The sequence below is a fragment of the Fukomys damarensis genome, unplaced genomic scaffold (genome assembly GCF_012274545.1).
Source record: "Fukomys damarensis isolate Sample0158 unplaced genomic scaffold, DMR_v1.0_HiC HiC_scaffold_7, whole genome shotgun sequence".
Taxonomy (NCBI): domain Eukaryota; kingdom Metazoa; phylum Chordata; class Mammalia; order Rodentia; family Bathyergidae; genus Fukomys; species Fukomys damarensis.
This window is the reverse complement of record NW_022900919.1, coordinates 19981102-19999933: the sequence shown is the minus strand read 5'-3', so window position 1 is coordinate 19999933 and position 18832 is coordinate 19981102. Positions and strand designations below refer to the sequence as shown.

General features: G+C 42.2%; 1 protein-coding gene across 1 annotated transcript in view; it reads left to right on the top strand.

The window, feature by feature from the left end:
* The window catches only part of Crtc3 (CREB regulated transcription coactivator 3), a 124868-nt gene that overhangs the window by 85350 nt on the left and 20686 nt on the right, over window positions 1–18832 (top strand). Inside the window, exons 5-8 of the mRNA XM_010621251.2 lie at window positions 7351–7412; window positions 8700–8762; window positions 10896–10996; window positions 17307–17342. Of these exons, the coding sequence (XP_010619553.1) occupies window positions 7351–7412; window positions 8700–8762; window positions 10896–10996; window positions 17307–17342 (262 nt within the window). The remainder of the gene's footprint in view (window positions 1–7350; window positions 7413–8699; window positions 8763–10895; window positions 10997–17306; window positions 17343–18832) is intronic.

Sequence of the window (18832 nt, the reverse complement as noted above, 5' to 3'; positions counted from 1 at the left end):
TCTTCCTGAGGTAAGGACGAGGACTCTGTGGACTATTGATTTCTGCCCTCTCTCCTGCCACGAGACACTATATTTGGTCCACAGAAATGCCTGCTTTGTAGTTTTGTACTTTATGTGGCCATTTTTAGGGAGAATGAAGATGGTAAGTGATCTTGAGAATTCCTTTTTGGAATGTGTGGTAACTTGGACACAGTGCAAAAGGTAAAAGAGAATTGAGGCAATTCATTTAACTCACCTCTTCTGAATTGCTTGGAATCTTTAAACAAAAGCCAGTGTTTCTTTTCTTAACAATATACCTTTTTCAATTTCTCAGTTCCCTCTCTCTCTTGTCAAGGCTCTATATATTATATATTTTACTATGTGTATTGTTTATATAGGTGTGTACTGTATACATGGCCATCACAGATCATTTTTGAAGTAAGTATAGCCTAAATGTAGATGACACACACACACACACACACACACACACACACACACACACACACACACACACACACACACACACACACACACAGCTTTAATAATGAAAGGAGTAGAAGATAGAGGAATTGAAGAAAAGAGAAAGGAGTTGTTTGTTTACTTAAAAACGATTTGTGAAGTATCTGCTAGTGGCCAGGCCACATCTTACACCTTGTAGACATGACAGCAGACTGCCATGGGCCCAGTTCCCCTGTTGCTTCTTGTCGGATGAAAGAGGCTGAAGCCAGAAGTGGTCATGCACATGTTGTCAGGGGCTGAGGCACCTTGGTGTGTGTGGGATGGGCACATAGGAGGGTCCACTCAAGCCAGTCTGGGAACAGATAAGGTGCCTAGAGGACATTGTCCCACCTTCTTGAGTTTACACTCCTGGGTGACAACAGACAGCATAAAGGCAAAAATAATTGAGGAGAGTTACCTTAGAGGGTGAACTCTGATCCTGAGTGTAGGCATCTGGGAAGGGAGTGGTTGGCAGAGGGACTGGAGTGTGCACAGTCCCAGCAGAGGAGATGGCAGTGTGTGTTCAGGAAACCTTGTCTCTGACTAAGCCAGCTTGTGAGCATCAGCAAACCTCATCACTCCAAATGAATGCACAGATAAAGGTCTTCACTAGAGTGTATGAGTCTAACTCAGATCATGAGCCGTCTCCTGTGGTCTCCTCTTTAAGCTCCTAATTGGGGTCCTGGCACTGGATACTGATGCAGAGAAAGTCCTTCAGCCCAAGGATACCCACAAATGAAGCAGTGAGTCTCTCTTGAATCAAGGAAACATACACTCTAACAAAATACAAATGTGGGGTGATTTTACATCAGAGGTGTTATTTATTCAAGAGAACTTAGATGGGGAGAACTGAGTCCTTTTCTTTCATGGCCTGCATTCTGTTTGTTGTGAAATAATTTCCTTAAAATTGTTGCTTTTCACATTTTTCTCTTACCTTTTAATGAAGCTTTATTGTTTAAAAATACGAAAACTGGTTTGAATTCTGAACAGAAAAGATGTATATAAAATTTTCTTGTTTACGGTTATTTTTTGGCTTAGGCATGATTTTAGGATGGGCTTACATAAGAGTTCAGCTGGGGGTACATTGATCCCAAATAAAACAGACATTATTTGGCACATACTCAGGCTTTCTTTCAGAGTGGGCAGCCCAGCAGGCAGAACTTGGGCACAGAGATTCCTTCGGTAGTGGGCAGCCACACTGCAGATGGCTGGGGCAGTGGGCTGTGCTATTGGCACAGGCAATGGTCATGACCAAGACTGGGGTGCTGGCAGCTCTAGGCTCTACCCTGCACCCCCATGTATAGGCAGAGGAACAGAGCCCCCACTGCTTGTTTCTGGTAGGGGCCTGGGCAGGGAGCTTGGAGTAGAAGCTTGTGAACTTTCCTTCAGTGACCATGTAGGAACTCTATTCACTCTTTGCTCTCAAGGGCAGCAAATGTGATATTTCCCAAAACCATCTTGTTGAATTTCTGAACTGTTTTCAGAAGTTTACAATAAATGAAATATTTTCTCAGACTCAAGGGTAATGCATTGAAAAGGGAGAGGACAAACTAAAGAATTACAGACAGTGCCTTCTTCTAAAAGTGATCTGTATTTTGAAAGGCAGAAAGATAAATGTTAGGAAGTTTTCCAACAAATGGAAAGTTCACTAGTGTGAATGGCTTTAAAGACATGCCAGAGTTAGGGAGGATCCTCCTCTCTGGAGTGGGCGTTGCTTTGAAATTTTAGAGCACACATTTTTAGGACACTGTTTCTTGACATGCATGGCCTATTAAATTTGAGAAACACTGTGTTCTCTGTCCCCTTGTGGTGCCTCACAGTGCATTGTGGTGCTTGGAGAAACTCTGCAGGTAAGATGCTTCCTACCTTTAAAAAAATGTTTTTATTTTACTACTACATGTTTGCAGTACATAATGATTACTTTCATTTTGAGGAATTGGTACACATGTACATAACATCTCAATTCCCTTTACTCCTTCCCTCTACCCTCTCCCCTTAGGTCAGCATTAGATCCATTTAAGTCCTTATAAAGTTAATTATCATTATACAGATTAACATATATACAGATTAATAGCTAGACTAACAGATCAAAAAACATAAGACAAAACACATAAGACAGAAAGTTTCCTACCTTTAACCCAGAATTTCCAAAACCTGTGTGATCACAAAATTCAGTACCCATAGCATCTTGAAGGATAAGGACATACTGGTCCTTAGAATTTTAAGAAAGAAATATTACACATGCAACCTATTTGCCTCAACATTCTGAGAGAAGCAGGCAAATAAAAAGACTCAGACAGATCCCAGTCATATACCTACCTCTCTTAACTTTAAAATGTGTTTTGTAGAAGAGTCAGGGATTTAGCTCAGTGGCTCTCTGCCTTCCTCACAAGCACAAGGTCCTGAGTTTGATCCATGGTACCAGAAAAAAACAAAACATGTATTTTGCAGAGACATTATTAAAGGTTAAGGGACAAGTAGATATAGAGTAACAATAAGGACCTGGCTGAGACATTAGGAAGGATGTACATTGTGAGCAGTTTTATATATTAAATCTGACCCAAGAATGTGTCTGGGTAGATGGGTCCTATCACGCAGTCTCTTAAGTCCATTTACCCACTAGCTGCATGGAAGGTTACAGGCCTGCCCTGCACCCTGTCCTGGCAACACATAATGGATGGGAGAGAAAGCGACGAGCCACCATGCTCCCTGCCTAGGTGTGCTTGCAGCACAGAGATAGGAAGCCAAGAGAAGAACCCAGCCCTGTATACCCAACAAAGTTTGGCAGTACAAAAAGACCAGGTAGGACTTTTGTGCTTCTTTGGCTTAGTTATTCTTTGGGTAACTGACCAACAGATGTCCTCTCACATCAAATAAGAGCTGCTCTGCTTTGTCCAGGGAAGAAGTGAGGACTGTTCCCTGTGACACTCCCTGGTTTGTGAGTTGTGAGGATTTGAATCCCCATTGTTGATGGATTGAACTCCCCCTGCTAACTACTACAGAGAGGGGACAGACCAGGATGACTCTGAGACCCCAACTGAGCATGTAGGTGGATAGCCCCTCCTGAAATAAGATGGGGAATATAAGAGGGGCAGATGGTGGATGAGAGGATAAGGGGTCATTGATTTGATTTTAGGGGGGAATCGGGTGTCTGGTGTACTTTTAGAGGAGAATTTAAGCGGGCAGTTGGAAATAGTAGCTTGGGGTTCACAAGAACAATTGGAAGCTGGAGACATGGATTTGTGAGTGGCTGGACTGGAGCCAAGATAAGACTGGGGTTGACCATGGTGAGCATGATGGCTGGGCTTCTTTGCCTGAGGGAGGACTGCTGTCAGTCTCCTGGGATTCTCTTCCTAGCACATCTGTCCCAGAGGCTCATCTTCCTGCTCCTGCTCTGCCTGGTATTCAGTGTCTCCAACTCCTTACTTCCCATCCTGTCCCTGGGAGAGCAGCTCAAGCAGCTGTGGGCTGAGGCTGTGAGGGCTCAGGGCCCACAGGCATCCTGATGGCCATAGAGGAATGGAGCCTGTGAAGGAGCTGTGGCACAGTGCATATGACGGTCCATAGTAGTCTGGACCTTTCTCTTTCCATCCACTTCAGCCACCTCTCCCTTGCTTTTCTTTTACATTATCACTTGTGTTTAGGCTTAACTATCTGAGCTTAACTACCCAAGGATGTGCGTAGAATCATTATAGCTTGTTAAAGACTGTATCCGGCAGGTCTCTTCTGCTTGTAAGCCTTTACCTAGCAGGCATTCCAGAATTGCTTGTTGAATTAGACAGCAAATTCAAATTTACAAATGAAGGTGTTTTCTGCCTTGAGGTCATTCTAGTATGAAGCAGTAATTTATACCTACCTGAATATAGTTTTCTGAACTCTTTCAAAAGAACAGAAAGAAACCTTGTCTAGGTTTTCCTCTTACTGAATTTAATTGTAAGCTTATAATATTAGAGTGGTCTCTTGGTGCCTGTGGTTCTTAGGTTTTAGAAAATTCACCAAATAAGACAAGAAATGCAAGAGTTCTTTTAATTTTTGATATCAGAATAATCATGTATAAAATTTCAGGAATTTATTACATTTTCTTATTGTTAATACAAACCAGGAAGGTTAAAGTGCTAACTTTATGCATCAACATTGAAATACCAATGTTTGATCATTATATTACCACTATACCACTTCCTTCTCATTTGAATGTAGTATATAATGGGACTTTATGACTTTAAGGATGGCAGTGCACTGAGAAAAACTGTAAAGATCTGCTTCATGAAATATGCTTTACTGGGCAGAGTCATCTATCCCTGCAGTAAAAAGAAAGGTGATAACTACAGATTGTGAGATTCAGTGCCTCCTCCCTAAAGGCTTTGCCAACTAAAATTCTGATCTGTTTCATGTCACAGGGGCATTCTTATTTATCACCTTTTTCTTTTGATTCTATTCTAATCTGTACTTCACATACATGAAGTCTAATAATTGAAGTTGAAGAAATATTATCTCCCTGGAAAATACTTGTTTTGTGCTGGCTCAGGGTGAGATTAAGAAGTAAGATAATGAGACAAGACAGAGAAAGTGAACTTCAGATGAAATTTAAAATCCTAATGTTTCTCCTGGCAAAGGAAATAGTTTACTAAATCCTTACTATGTCATTAGTGCCCTGGTTTGCTAATTCCAGGTTCTGTAGCCACTTGAGATGCCTGGCCCAAGCCTGTAGGCCAGGTCCCATTTCTTCCTAGCCCAATCCATTAGGGCTTTCTTTTTTAGCCCCCATCTTTCTGAAAATATTCAGAAATATTTTCTGTTTTGGGGGCAGTTGGGGCTGGCGCCTCATTTTCTGAGAAGCAACACAACTTGTGCAGAGCTCTGAGCTTTGGCATCAGTAAGCTCACTGTGACCTTGACCTGCCATTCCTGCTGTGTAATCTTGGATTTGTTGACTCTTCTAGGACTGATCCTGTTTCCCCAGCTGTAAAATGGGAAATAATGTCATCTGCCTACCAGGATGGTTGTTAAAATGGAATGAGAATATAGCCTCACCAGGACAGGCCTGACATAATAGATGCTTGTACCCATTTTTCACTTTTTTGGGGGGGGGATACTGGGGATTGAACTCAGGACCTTCCACTTGGGAGGCAGGCCCATCACTACTGAGCTAAATCCCCAGCCCTCCATATTTCTTTTTCTTTTTCTTTTTTTTTTTTGAGACAGGTTATCACAGTGTAGCTCAGGCTGGTCTTGAACTCATAGTGATCCTCTTGCCTCAGTATCCCAAGTACTGGGATTGCAGGTGTGTACCACCACACCCAGCTCAATCTTCACATTTCTGATTCCTAATGTATACCTTGTATCATCTGTATGATTTCTACCATAAGAAATAAAGGTTTGGGATCAAAAGCATTATTGGTACCTGTCTAATACGTATTTCCTCCAACAGTACTATAGGAGACTAAAAGAATGGGTGTGGATTTGGTGAGGGTGATAAGGGAGGGAGCCGGATCTTGGAGGAGGCTGCGTTCCACCTAGGAGAGAAAGAGAAAATGACAGGAGCAAAGGCAAAGAGGTAGGAAAGTGCAGGATGTGTGTGGAACTGCGACCTGCTGCAGTTGGGAGAAAAGTAGATCAGTGAGTGCCTTGTAGCCAAGTTGTGGAGCACAGTACAGTTACCAGGCCAAAAAGATGATTTTGTCTTTCAGGCTGAATCATCAAAGATTTGTTAGCAGGAGAATAATTTGACTACAGATGTCTTGGAGCCATGAGTGGTGGCACATGCCTGTAATCCCAGCACTGTGGGAGGCTGAGGCAGGAAGATGGCAAGTTCAAACCCAGCCTGGAAAACTTAGCAAGACCCTGTCTCAAAAATTTTTTTAAATTCTTTTTAAAAGCCTGGAGATGTAGCTCAGTGCCAGGGACCTGAGTTCAAACTCCAGTGCTATCAAAAAATTTAAAAATGTCTTAAGACAGTCCTATGGGTACAAATATGTAAATCAGCACAGATAGCATTCTGTATTCAGTGTGTATCATTCCATACTCTGTTGCCTTCTACATATATCTGGAATGTGTTCTACCCTCTGCTAGACCCAATGACTGATGTAGTATTTATAAACAGCCTTTAATGGGCTGAGGATTTAGCTCAGTGGTTCCACTCCCTGTCTGGCAAGTGCAAGGTCCTGAGTTTGATCCCCAGTACCCCCCCAAAAAAATGTAAACAGGTTTTAATAACACCAGGAAGTTTACATTTCTCCACAAATCCACTGCAGCTGTCTTTTGATTATGAATAACAGGAACTCACCTGAACTTGGAAAGAGGAAATTTTTTGGCTTATGTCACTAGAAGCCAGGGACTAGATCAGAGAGTCATGCATTATCATAGACTCTTTCTCTGTGGTGCCATATCTGTGTTGACTTCACACACGGACAAGTTTCCCCAAGGGGAGCTTGCCCAGACTGAAATAGCCTGTGGAGTCTTCACTGCAACAGGAGCATTTCTTCCTCCCAGGGAGCACTCTGCTGAGTCCTGATTGTCTGAGCCCACCCTGAGCCGCTCACGGCCTCCAGGGGCATGAGGTGGCCTGACTGGAAGTAACTGGGCTGTGGCATCCATGGAAAAGGAGGCCTGTGTAGAATGATAGCCTTACTGGGGTGGGAAAACAGAAGGCGCTGTTCAGGCAAAGAAAAAAGAAAAAGCACCCCAAATGAATTGTGCAAAGGCTAGAACTTAGAAGACAGTGAAAGACTCTTGAAGAAGTTGATAAGAGTAAACATAAAGGAAGAGCTGTCAGGTGGAGAGATAAAACTCAGTTGTATGACTCTTCACAATTGCAGCCTCTTAATTCTGCTTCAAGTTTCCATTAATTTTATTTTTCCTTTATTAAAAATTCTACTTTGACGGCAGTACATTTGGAGCCAGTTATTCTTCGCAGCCCCTGGATGAGAGTTGGCCGAGGTAAGAAAGCTGTATTCCAAAGGTATCTTAAAAGATATGAGTATTTTTTAATGGTTTCACTTTTATCTACCTTGAATGTTGTTTTAGAAATTTGTAATTTAAAACAAAATCTGTTGACTCCTAAAATTTAAGTCTTTCCGTGTATAATCATGGCTTGTATGAAAGTATAAAGTGAAAAATTACTTAAGTAAATATAGATCTTTTTACTTAAAACTAAATAGAAACACATTTGGAATAAATTTACCAGTAGCATACTTTGATTTGATATATATTTGAGACATGGAAAACTAAACCCTTTTTCTCCAGGTGTCTTAGTAAACTATCCGAAGGAGTGAAAGTCTCCTAAAATGATATTTGTGCAGTGTGTTTTAGAGTCTCTGAATATTTTTGAACCCAGTATAGAGGATGACAAATTATGAAATTAACTGAAAAGAACTGCTGCATTGTTACGTGTGTGGTATCATTTTCAGATCACACTCAGATTTGTGAGTATCTGTGATCTATCGAAGACCTTCAGGTCTCTGGGTTCCTTCCATTCTCTGGGCTGATACTGACTGAGCACTTACTGCAGATAATATGGTCTGGGCTAGGGAAGGACACAGAAATAGAGAACAGTTGGCCCCTACTTCGAGTAGGTTTTCAGCTGTTGAGAGCCCTGGGACTCACGTTTTTAGGATAAACATAATATTTTTTTTCAAATCAGAAAAAAGTTCTAAACTGATGGCTTTCTTATGTATAGCCAAGAAAAAGTATCTTATGTTTACAGAGCACTAGGATCGGTCATGTTAATATTTTTATAACCTGGGTGAGTGTAACAATTTTCCTCCTTGTGACTATCCTTATGAGAATGCAAAATCTTTGCATCCAGATTGCCATGGCAGCCCATACACATGCATGCACCTAAGCTACATAGAAGGGGTCATTTTGACACATCTGATGTAAGACCTCAAATCCCCTCAAGAGGAGTCAGAGATTTAGCCAATTTCAAAAGGCTTTCAAAGGTGCTTATTTGTGTGTTAACTCCTTGTATACCCAGCCAAGTAGTCCTGTTCTTAGGGTTGTGGTAATTATCCTGGAAATCAGAGATGGTAGGCATTGAGATACCATTCAGTCTGGCCTCATTTGAACAATGAAGAGCAAAATGAGCAAGGTGTGGAGCGATTTTTAGGTGACTAAGGTCAGGCAGCTAGATGAGTAGAAGAGCCAGTTCACAGATTCAGGTCTGAGGTCTTCTTTTGCTTCTGTGGATTGAACTTTTTTCTTTTTATGTTGTTCTGGTTTCTAAAGGCAGCAGCCTCCTTGGAAAGAAGAAAAGCATCCTGGGTTCAGATTAACATCTGCACTTAACAGGTACATGGGCTGTTTCTTAATAAAAGTAAATTGATTGTCCTGATATTCTGGATGTGTTGTCCAGCTGCCAAGTGTGTTTCTCAGTTGTGTTTATATGAAATATTAACAACAAACCCCCATTTACTGGTATCCAGGGCCCAGGAGAGCACAATATAAGGACATGAGGCCTGGAATATGATATATGCTCACCAGGGCCACCACTTACCATGACCTTGAGTAGATTAAACTATTCTATACACCTTAGTTTTGCTCATCTGAAAAATGGAGATAATTGTGTCCTCAAGGGATAGTTATGAGGACTGAATAAGATAACATACGGGAAGCATAAGTGTTCAATAAACATCAGCTGTTCTCATGATCACTTTGGGTCATTCTCCAGAAGTGAGTGTTCTTCCTGCATCTGTTTTTTCAGTCCTGCAATACATTGCAGAAATGAATATCATTTTCTCTTTGACAAGGCTTCAGGACTTCTGAGCTAATATGTAAAGGGACTGGGCATTTAAAAAAACTCTTAATAGTGCAGGATTTTAAACATACACACAAAACAAGACTGTAAAAAACAAACAAACAAACAAAAAAAACCCTTGGTCATGTCCCTTAGCTTCAGTCTTGATCACCATTCTACCAGTCTCATTTCTTCCTTGCCCCTACCTCATACCCTAGTTCCACAAAGTAATTCACCTGCAAGTGTCTCTAACAGACAAGGCTGATGAGAGCCTTAAAAAAGAAAATATAACCAGAATATCATTATTACATTTAACAAAATTAACTGTGATTCCTTCACATGGTCTGATACCAATCTGTACCCACACTTTTCCAGTTCTCTGCATTTGACTGATGTACCTGAGTGTCTGAACCCACTGAGGCGTTGGTGCTGCACTTAGCTTTGTCTGTTCCCAGAGCCAGGGCTCTAAGGCCCTTCTAGGGCTTCTCTCAGGCCCTTCTCTTGCTGGCTTCTTCCCTTATCTAAAGACATTTGGCTTAGCAGTCACATGAAGTTGTCACCTGGAATGGACCACAGAGAAGCATTTCAGGCTAACTTAAAGTTTCTCACATATCCTTCTTATGATAGTTTGGCCCTCGGATGACATAAATGAACAATTGCCTGTGGAACCAAGGCTGTGTATAACCTAGAGCCATCTGGGAGAGTTTTTGAAAATTGTACTAATCAGCGGTTTCCAAACTTGCCTTAGGACAGCCAACGTGTTTAAAAAATAACAATAAACCCAGTACATGTTAATGAATATCTCTTTTAAAGAAGCACAATTGTATTTAAAAAAATATCAACACAGTCACATCATTGTATGTTTTCCAAAGCTCCTGAAGGCAGCTGACTTCACTGCTTATACTCTTGGTCTAGAGTGGTGTCAGGCTATGTGGCTGCTGGAGACCTGACCCCACTGTGCTGTGGGCACACAAGGGGAACGTGAGGAACATAACATTGTGGTATTATTTTGAAAATAGTCTTGGCCTTGCCTTTTCCTACAAGTGTTTGAGAAGCACCATTCTAGGTGGTCTTTCACATAGGAATAGGTATTCTTAGGTGGAGAAAACTTGATATAGCTGCCACTCATGCTGGTCACAGCCATCTTCTGACTTGTGAAGAAGAAAAGGGAAGGCATGATCCCAAGGCTCACCTGGTTGAAATAGATCATTGTTATCAGTTAGGGTTCACTAGAAGAACAGATTTAATATGAAAAAAGGTAGGCTTACAGTGGCTGCCTGTAGATTGAGGAGTAAAAGAATTCAGAATGGCCACCTGCTATCCAGGCTACAAGCCTGTTGGTTGGTGCCACCCACATTCAGGATTGGTCCTTTCTTCAAAGCTCGGAGCCTCCATGTCAGTTAACCGCAGACACAGCCACAGCCGTGTTTTACTAATTTGCTGGGTGGATCTTAATTCATCTAAGCAATCACAATCACCATGCCATCTGCCTCAAAGTGTAAAGCTGACCACAAATCAGTCTTAGGTATGGTGACCTTCTGAGTAAGGGACTGCAGGTAGGTCCCTCTTCATGTATGATGTTTGTAAATCACTGTCTTGCCTTCTTTCCTTGGGTAATATTCAGCAAAGAATATTGCATGTCACTAAGGAAAATGGATTTTCATCCAGGTCTCTCATCCCCTCTTTAGGACCAATTCCGATTCTGCTCTGCACACGAGTGCCCTGAGTACCAAGCCCCAGGACCCCTATGGAGGAGGGGGCCCATCAGCCTGGCCTGCCCCATACATGGGTAAGACACACAATCCCTGCCTACAGCATTAGAATGATCAAAGTTTATGCAGAGCATGCGCTTCTACACTTTGGTGGCCTTAGGCTCAGGCATGGGAAGGGTGTGCGTTTGATATAAGTTAGGATGTACATCTTCCCTGCTTCTTATATTGCAAATACTCCCTTGTTGGCATCTCTGGGCCTTTGCTCTTCCTCCTGACCAGTGCACTGGCCCTTTTCTAGGCACCCATTACCCTTCACATGGCTCTCATATTAGCTTCCTCAATGTCTGTTTTTCCAGCCTCTGACCCATCCCATCCAGTTATTTGGTGGGTTCCCCAAGATCCTCTTTTGGTAAAACTAGGCTGCAGGAAAGTGCTACTCTTTGTGAGTCCGTGGAATTGTTATGATTGAGCCCGAGAATGAGGCAGTCTACCTCAGTAGTCATCAGTGCTGGCGCAGGGTGGCATCCCGTGGGAGGCATACTCTGGGAGACTGGGGACACAGGGAGAGTGGAGAAGGAGAGGTGTCACTATTCCACCTACTCTACTGTTAGGCTCGATTGAGTTATTGGAGCAGGGCAGGAGTAATAAGAGTCGAAGAAAGGCAGCCTCATGCCACCTCCTACTATCTGTTTCCAGCATAAACCCACATCTACACCTCTCATTCTCTTCCTGAGACCCACAGTGCCACCTCTTAACTCAAGAAGAAGGGATACAGACCTCCAGGAGTGATATGAATCCCAGGATCTGGCCCCTGCCAGCCCTGGCCCCTCTCTTCCTACTTTTCAACTGTGCAAACCACTTGGGTTCTACTACTCTTCCAGCCTGTTCACATCTCCTTTCATGATTCAGTCCTGTCATACCTGGCCAACACCCTGTGGGTCTTTTGGCCTCAGCTGGTGTCCATGTTTCTGTCCCTCTGTGGCATTTCACTCTGTGTTGGTTCAAACTACTATGTCCTTTTACCATCTCCAGGCTCCTCCATGCAGGTGCCCTTAGGATCTGCCACACCTGACTGCTTTCTATAGACATGTTTCTCTCCCTCTGCTTAAGATAGATTTCTTTCTTTTTCTCCAGTACTGGGGAATTGAACCCAGGGACTACACACTGAGCTATGCCCCCAGCCACTTTTTTAATCTTTTCTCTTGTTGAGATAGGGTTTTGCTTAATTGCCCAGGCTGGGCTTGAACTTGGGATCCTCCTGTCCCAGCTTCCTCAAGTGCTGGGATTATAGTGGTGCACCATCATGCTTGACTAGGGTAGATTTCTTAAAGATAGAATCTTAACTACTGGTCTTGTTTTCTTTGATACCTAACACAGTACATGGCACAGAGGAACCCTCACTGATGGAGAAATACAAGGATATCATGTAAAGATATACATGGCTCATGTGTGTGGAGCCAGCCCTTGCTAAAACACTGTGAGTGCTGACATTTAACATGTACCTGAAACCAGAGATCTTTTGAGGCTACATTTCTGGTGTTCATAATCTAGAAAGGACAGCAGTCTGGAGTTACCTATTCTATGTATAGGTTGACTCTCAGAAGGTTTGGAAATAATCTTTGATCAACATACCAGCTTTTCTGGTTTTCTTTACTTCTTGGACTGAAGTCTAAAGAATCTCTGTTCTTTGCAAGGCAAACGTTCATGGTCTCTTTGCTTTGTATATAGGAGGGATGGGATTTGATGGTAATGGCTGGTTTATTTGTTCCCTGGGTGCAGTTCAGGGGAAACTCCATTCGCTTACATGATCTTTTGCTTGTGAAGTCTGAGGGCTTTATGCATGGGGTGGGACTTCTCCTGCCCATGTTTCTTCCACATGTGGGGCTGTGAGAGTACTTGGGCAGAGATATCAGAATCAGACAGAGGACAATGCTTACTGCTTATAGAGGTGGGTGTGTGGGAGGACAAAGTAGGTTGGCTGCAGGCTAACAATGTAGGCTTTGTGCTTAGTGGAGGGGTCTGCAGGTCGGGTTTCAGAAGGGGTCAAAGGCCTAGAGAGAACAAAGGAGCCAGAGGTGGCTTAAGGAGTCTTTGAGGCTTGCATTCAAAGACCAAAGAAAGTTACAAAGGTGGTTACCTGGACTGACTCTTCTGTGCTAAGTGGTGTGGCCTCTGAGGGAAGAGGTGGGAAATGTCAGAAAGTGTGAGGATGAATAAGAAAAGTGAAGGAAAATAAACGTTGATCCAGGCAGATGGGGGAATAAAGGAAGAAAAGAAAGGATGCAGAGTATGGTAGTGGATGCCTGTAAATCCCAGCATTCAGGAGGCTGAGGCAAGAGGATCACTGCGAATTTGAGACTAGCCTGGGCTACATAGTGAGTTCGAAGCCAGCCTGAACTACATAGACCCTGTCTCAAAACAACAACAACAACAACAACAACAACAACAAATAAATAAATAAATAAATAAATAAAGGGAGGAAATCCTGGACCAGAGTCCCTGGCCTGGCTGACATGAAAATCTTGGTGGCCTCTCCTTTGCAAATCAGTACTTAGAAATTTTGAGCCACAATATCTGACATCCATGGAAGTATCCAACCCTGCTCAGCTCAGATATCTGTCCCATGTGCTGCCCTGCTCTTGCCATGCAAGGATTGCAGAACTCAGAAACACGCCCAAATATGGATGTGTTTACATGGGAAAGCCAGTGTGTTTAAAATATTATTCAAGTCTCCAAGGATGGGAATTATTTATGGAGAATTATATTTGTTTTGGGGAGCTATTTAAATAGCTTTATGTATTTTCCCCCTGTAAAGTTTTTCATTTTCTTTCCTTTTGGATTTTAAAAATATCAACTAGCTTCACAAAAAGGTATTTCTTTTTAGAAGACCAACCAAATAAAGATTTAAAAAATGATGGGAAAATGTAATGGAAGCCCAGACCTAGGTTCTGGAGGAGGAGCGATAACAACCAGTTTTTCCTGGGAATCATTCCTGGGCGTAGCAGTGGAGTTCCACGCTGCTGTAGTTACTCTTGAGAACGATGATGAGGGAGCATCTGCTCACAGCTGAACCACAGGACTGGTAAACTGTGATGCATTCATGAGCAGAGGTTTGTGTCCCTGGAAAATAAAGTCATTAGTTGGATACATGTTTAGTAATTTTCGTAATGATTGTTGAATCAAATGACATTGAGGCATGAATGATAAGCAATTGTAAATCACAAATAAATTTTTACAACCAAACAGTATTCTTTTAATTTCTCTTTTCTCTTTCACTATCTAAGAATCTATAAAGAAAAATGTTGACCATTTCCCTGGCACAATGTGCTTCTTAAGTGCCATTTAGCAGACACACAAATGTGCAAGCCTGTCCCATAGCCTCGCCCTGTCCCACAGCCTGGGGCTAAGAGCAGAAGCCTGCTTGGCTGTCTTCTCCCTATTTAGAGTGGTAGGTGCTGACTGTTGCCTGTGGGGACTACAGTTCTGGGCTCCTCCTGTGGAGGGCAGGGACTTGTACCTCCTTGACCTCTCAACCTGCACTAAGCTTTGGCCTTCAGAGTCAAGGAAGAGATTTAAAATGCAAATAACTCTGAGAGATGTGAGCCTGGACTCTTGTTTGGCTGGCACAAGCATCCCAGATCTAAAGAGGGATAAAAAGGTCACCAGGGGGTGGTAAAAGGGCCTGGGACAGGGAGGCTGAGGTTTCTTTTAGGACATACTCTGGTTAAGGGGTCCACCCTTTGCCTCCTCCTCTACTTTAAATCAGGGCATCAGGCAAGGAGTTATTTTAGACTTGCTAGGCAGGGGAGTGCTTAGAGGAACGTGGTCTCAAATTCACTCAGTTAGGTCAGCCCTCTGTGGCACTGTTTTCCTGGAACACAGATGTGACCTTGGTCATCCTTGTCCCATCCCCCATGGGAACAATGTGAATTAGTTTCCTCTGTTTCAAATATCCAGTCACAATTTGTTCCTTTTTTTAACCCTTTATTTATAGTTGTATCTCCTGGTATTTTTTAATCTAGTAGGAAAAGTCCAACTTGGATGTTTTGATTATGTGCTGGCTTAGTGCTAACATCAGTTCTCACCACCACTGTGCTCTGATGTCTGAAGCATAATTCCAGAGTTATATTGAATTACCCTTGTTCCCCTGCCCCTCACACTCACAGTGTAGCCATGTTCTGCTCATCCTATCCCTGCGGTATCTCATTAACTCTTATTTTCTGTACTTTCTGCCAATAATCCTACTTTGTTACTTCTTGTCTGCCCTATTTTATTGATTTTCTACCTAGTCCCCCGGCCTTGATGCTTTCTCTTTTCAGTCCATCTCACATCTGCTGCTTGGAAAGCTTAGCTGTGACCCAAATCTTCAACTCCTCACCTCATGCCAGGTTCCCAGCCTACCTCTCTACGCAGTCTTATCTCCCATCCTGCCCATCTTGTGTTGTAGCCAGACTGTGCCCTTCCCTGCCATACACATCCTGCTCTTTTCCCATCCTCTTCGCTGCTCGCCATCCTCCTCCTCCTCTACCTCCTCCTGTCTTTTCACTGGGGCATCGCCGTCCGTCTTACTTCCATTTGTCTCAGTCCCTCTCGGTACAGCAAATCATTTCGGGACATGGCTACTCTGAAGACTCCCAGACCAGAGTTCTAGCCCTAGAACTAGCAATATGATCTTAGCCATGTTAACAGTGCGCACCCATATTAGGTTAATATGAGAGCATTTGTGTGAAATGCCTGGCACATAGTAAGCAAACAATAATGTTGGCTGTTGTTATCCTCCCCCTACACTGTAGTGCCTGACTCAGGCTCCACGCCTGCCTTCTGTCCAGCCTGATGAGAAGGTTCACTAATGGATGTCATGGGGGTTGACTAGCCTCTGGGCAGTTTTACGTGATGGCCCCCAGTTGAGTCTACATGTTCCAAGGCTACTCTAGACTTAGTGATTAAACCTAGAATGAAGAGGTTCTTTCACATACCATGCTAGACTGCTATATGAAACAGTTTTTAACTTTGAATAGGATAATCACATTTTAGTGTCAGAATGGTTAACTCCCCTCTCTTTCCCAAAAAGCTAAAATATGAATCAGGAATTTCTTTCCTCTCATTTGGACAATGCTGACTGTAGAGCCACACCTTTTGTCTCTGTGCACCTTGCTTTCTAATGTCCCTCTGTTCACATAGCCCACACCATAGCCTCACCCAAATCTCTCAGAAGAGCAGGCCTAGTTATCTGTAGGAGAGGCCCCAGAGGTAGTTATTAGAGGTATATGCCAATTCTTATGCTTTCTGAGTCAGTATCTTTGAGGGTTGGATCCAAGAATCAGCATTTTAACAAACTCTCCCAAGTGGTCTTTATGTGCATTAAAATAAACATTTTGATCACTATTTAGATTCTGTTTCTGTGGGCCCAAGAAAAGCTGGCTTTGTATGTGTGATTCTATTTATAGACCTGTTCAAGGTACCACAAAGACTGTATCTTTTACCTGAGTTACATGCCATGTCGGTCTTCTCTTCTCTCCTTGGTCCCCTGCCCCCCATGAGTGTAGGAGCTTAGTAAGTATATGTTGAATGGAAAATTATTAGATAATTGTATTTAATTTTTATGGGCATACAGGTCATGATTTAACCTTACCCAGAAATTTATCTAAACTGTAAGTTATATTTAAAGGCTTATACTTAAAATTTTGCCCTGATTCTATACTAAAAACTCATTTGGGGTAATTGGGTAATCCAAGGAGAATGGTAAAATGTTATATTCTTGGCTCAGTTCTTTAGTTTTAGCTTAGAGGCATAGGAAATTCTATACTTTGTCCTCTGAAGGATACTTTATGGATTAAATATTCTTTGTTCAGCCAGAACTTCTGCCAAGTCAAATTTTTAAAAACTTGTGAATAGCTATCACATACACCCTTTAAATTGACTTAGAGTCCAGATGCACAACCTGAGTTAGTGAGATACAGATAAGTAACAGGAAACGGCCTCAGCACAGAGCTGCCAGTCTGTTCCTGTGGACACCCATGGTGTCAGCAGTGACGTGGACTCTCCCCAGGAAACAGCAGTTGGAGGAGCAAGTTTCACACTGTACTTCTTTGCTTTGTGATTTGAAGAGAGGTTCTTGGGCTTTGTTGAAATTGTTCTCTCAAGACAGAGGCAGTAAAGAAATTTAAGAATGAGACAATTTAAAGGGAAAGAAAAGCAGATTGGCATGAACTTTAGACTCAAAATAAATACATCTACTTTTAGTATAAAAATACTAAAGCACCTTGAATGAGCTTTGATGTATCAAACTGCTTTCAAATTTCAAAAGCCTTTTTCAAATCAGAAAGTTATGAAATCACGAATAAATGAAAATGAAAGATGTATAACAGTGTTTTTTTCCTTCTGTAGGTTTCTATGATGGGGAGAATGATGGCCCTGGGGAAGGTAGGAGCTGATTTTGCCTACCTGCTAGGGGTGGGGTGCTGACGTTCCTGTGCATAGCCTTCTCTGAGCAGCCTAACTAATGTTTTCAAAACTCCAGAAGATTGATAGCTGAGAATTGGGTCACTTTTCTGGCTCCAGAAACTTGAGGCTAGCCATGATCAAGGCCACGAGAAAGGAAATGGGTAATTAGGTTACAAAGGTTCCTATTATCCCAGTCTCACATGGTTGTACAAGAAAGCAAAAGTTGTAGCCATATGAAAATACAAACGAGTCAGTCACCTTAAACAGTTACCCAAATATTCTTCTCTTCTCAGTACTGCTTCTACCTCCTTAGAAACTCTTTGTAAGTCAGTAATTGATAAATGTATTTATTTATTTATTTTGATACTGAGATTCGAACTTGGGACCTTGCACTTGAGAGGCAGGCAGTGGCTGAGCTAAATCTCTGGTCCAATAATTGATAAATTTAAATAAACAGTGCAAGGAAAATGCAAACATAGTGCAAAACAGAATTACAAATTTTCAGAAGGTGCTGAGCTTCATAAAGCCAATTAAAATAATTTTGGCGATCTGCCAAAATGATGTCAAAGCCATTTACAAATGAGGACTCACTACTGTTCATTTATTCATTCAGTACCAGGCACTCTTTCCTTTTCCTAAATCTTTTTTTTTTTTTTTTTTTGGTACTGGGGATCACACTCCAGACCTTGCACTTGCAAGGCAGGAGGCGGAACCACTAAGCTAAATCCGCAGCCTTTTCCTAAATCTTTTCATGTTGGAATATAATTTTCATAATCTGAAACTGAACAGCTAAATGAGGTTTATGTCACCGGGATAAGGCTCCTAGAGATATGATAAATGAGAAGCATCTTACAGAAGAGATACCATTCTCTGTCACTGTCCTGCTTATTCCATTTCTTTAGTTTTGCTTTGTTTTTTATGTTTTTTGAGACAGGGTCTCATTGTGTAGTTGAGACTCACCTGAAACTCACTATGTAGCCCAAGCTGGTCTCGAACTTACAGGGATCCTCCTGCCTCAGCCTCCTGAGTGCTGCAATTATAGGCATGTGCCACCATGCCCGGCTCTGCTTACTCCATTTTTAAGCAAGCCATTTTAAGTGTTGAATAAAATCATGAAATATTGATACATCAATAAACATGTAATCCATCCGGACAGAAATGAAGTGGTTTCAATGTTATTTGCATTTGCCTAATGAATTCTTTGAAGAATTCTCAACAAATCTTAAATATGAAAAGAAAATAAAATCAATTAACTTCTCAAAGAAAACTTCTCTTAAAGCTCTGGAGCCTGTCCCAACCATATTCCTGTAACCAAGCTCTTTTGAGAAGTAGCCCTGGGTAGTGAAGCTACCCCTACTTGGCCCTTGAAACTTTTCCTAGCACCCAGCAGTACTCTGTCTCCATTTGTTTTTCTTCATTACTGGAGACTGAACCCAGGACCTTGAACATGAAAGACAAGTTCTCTACTA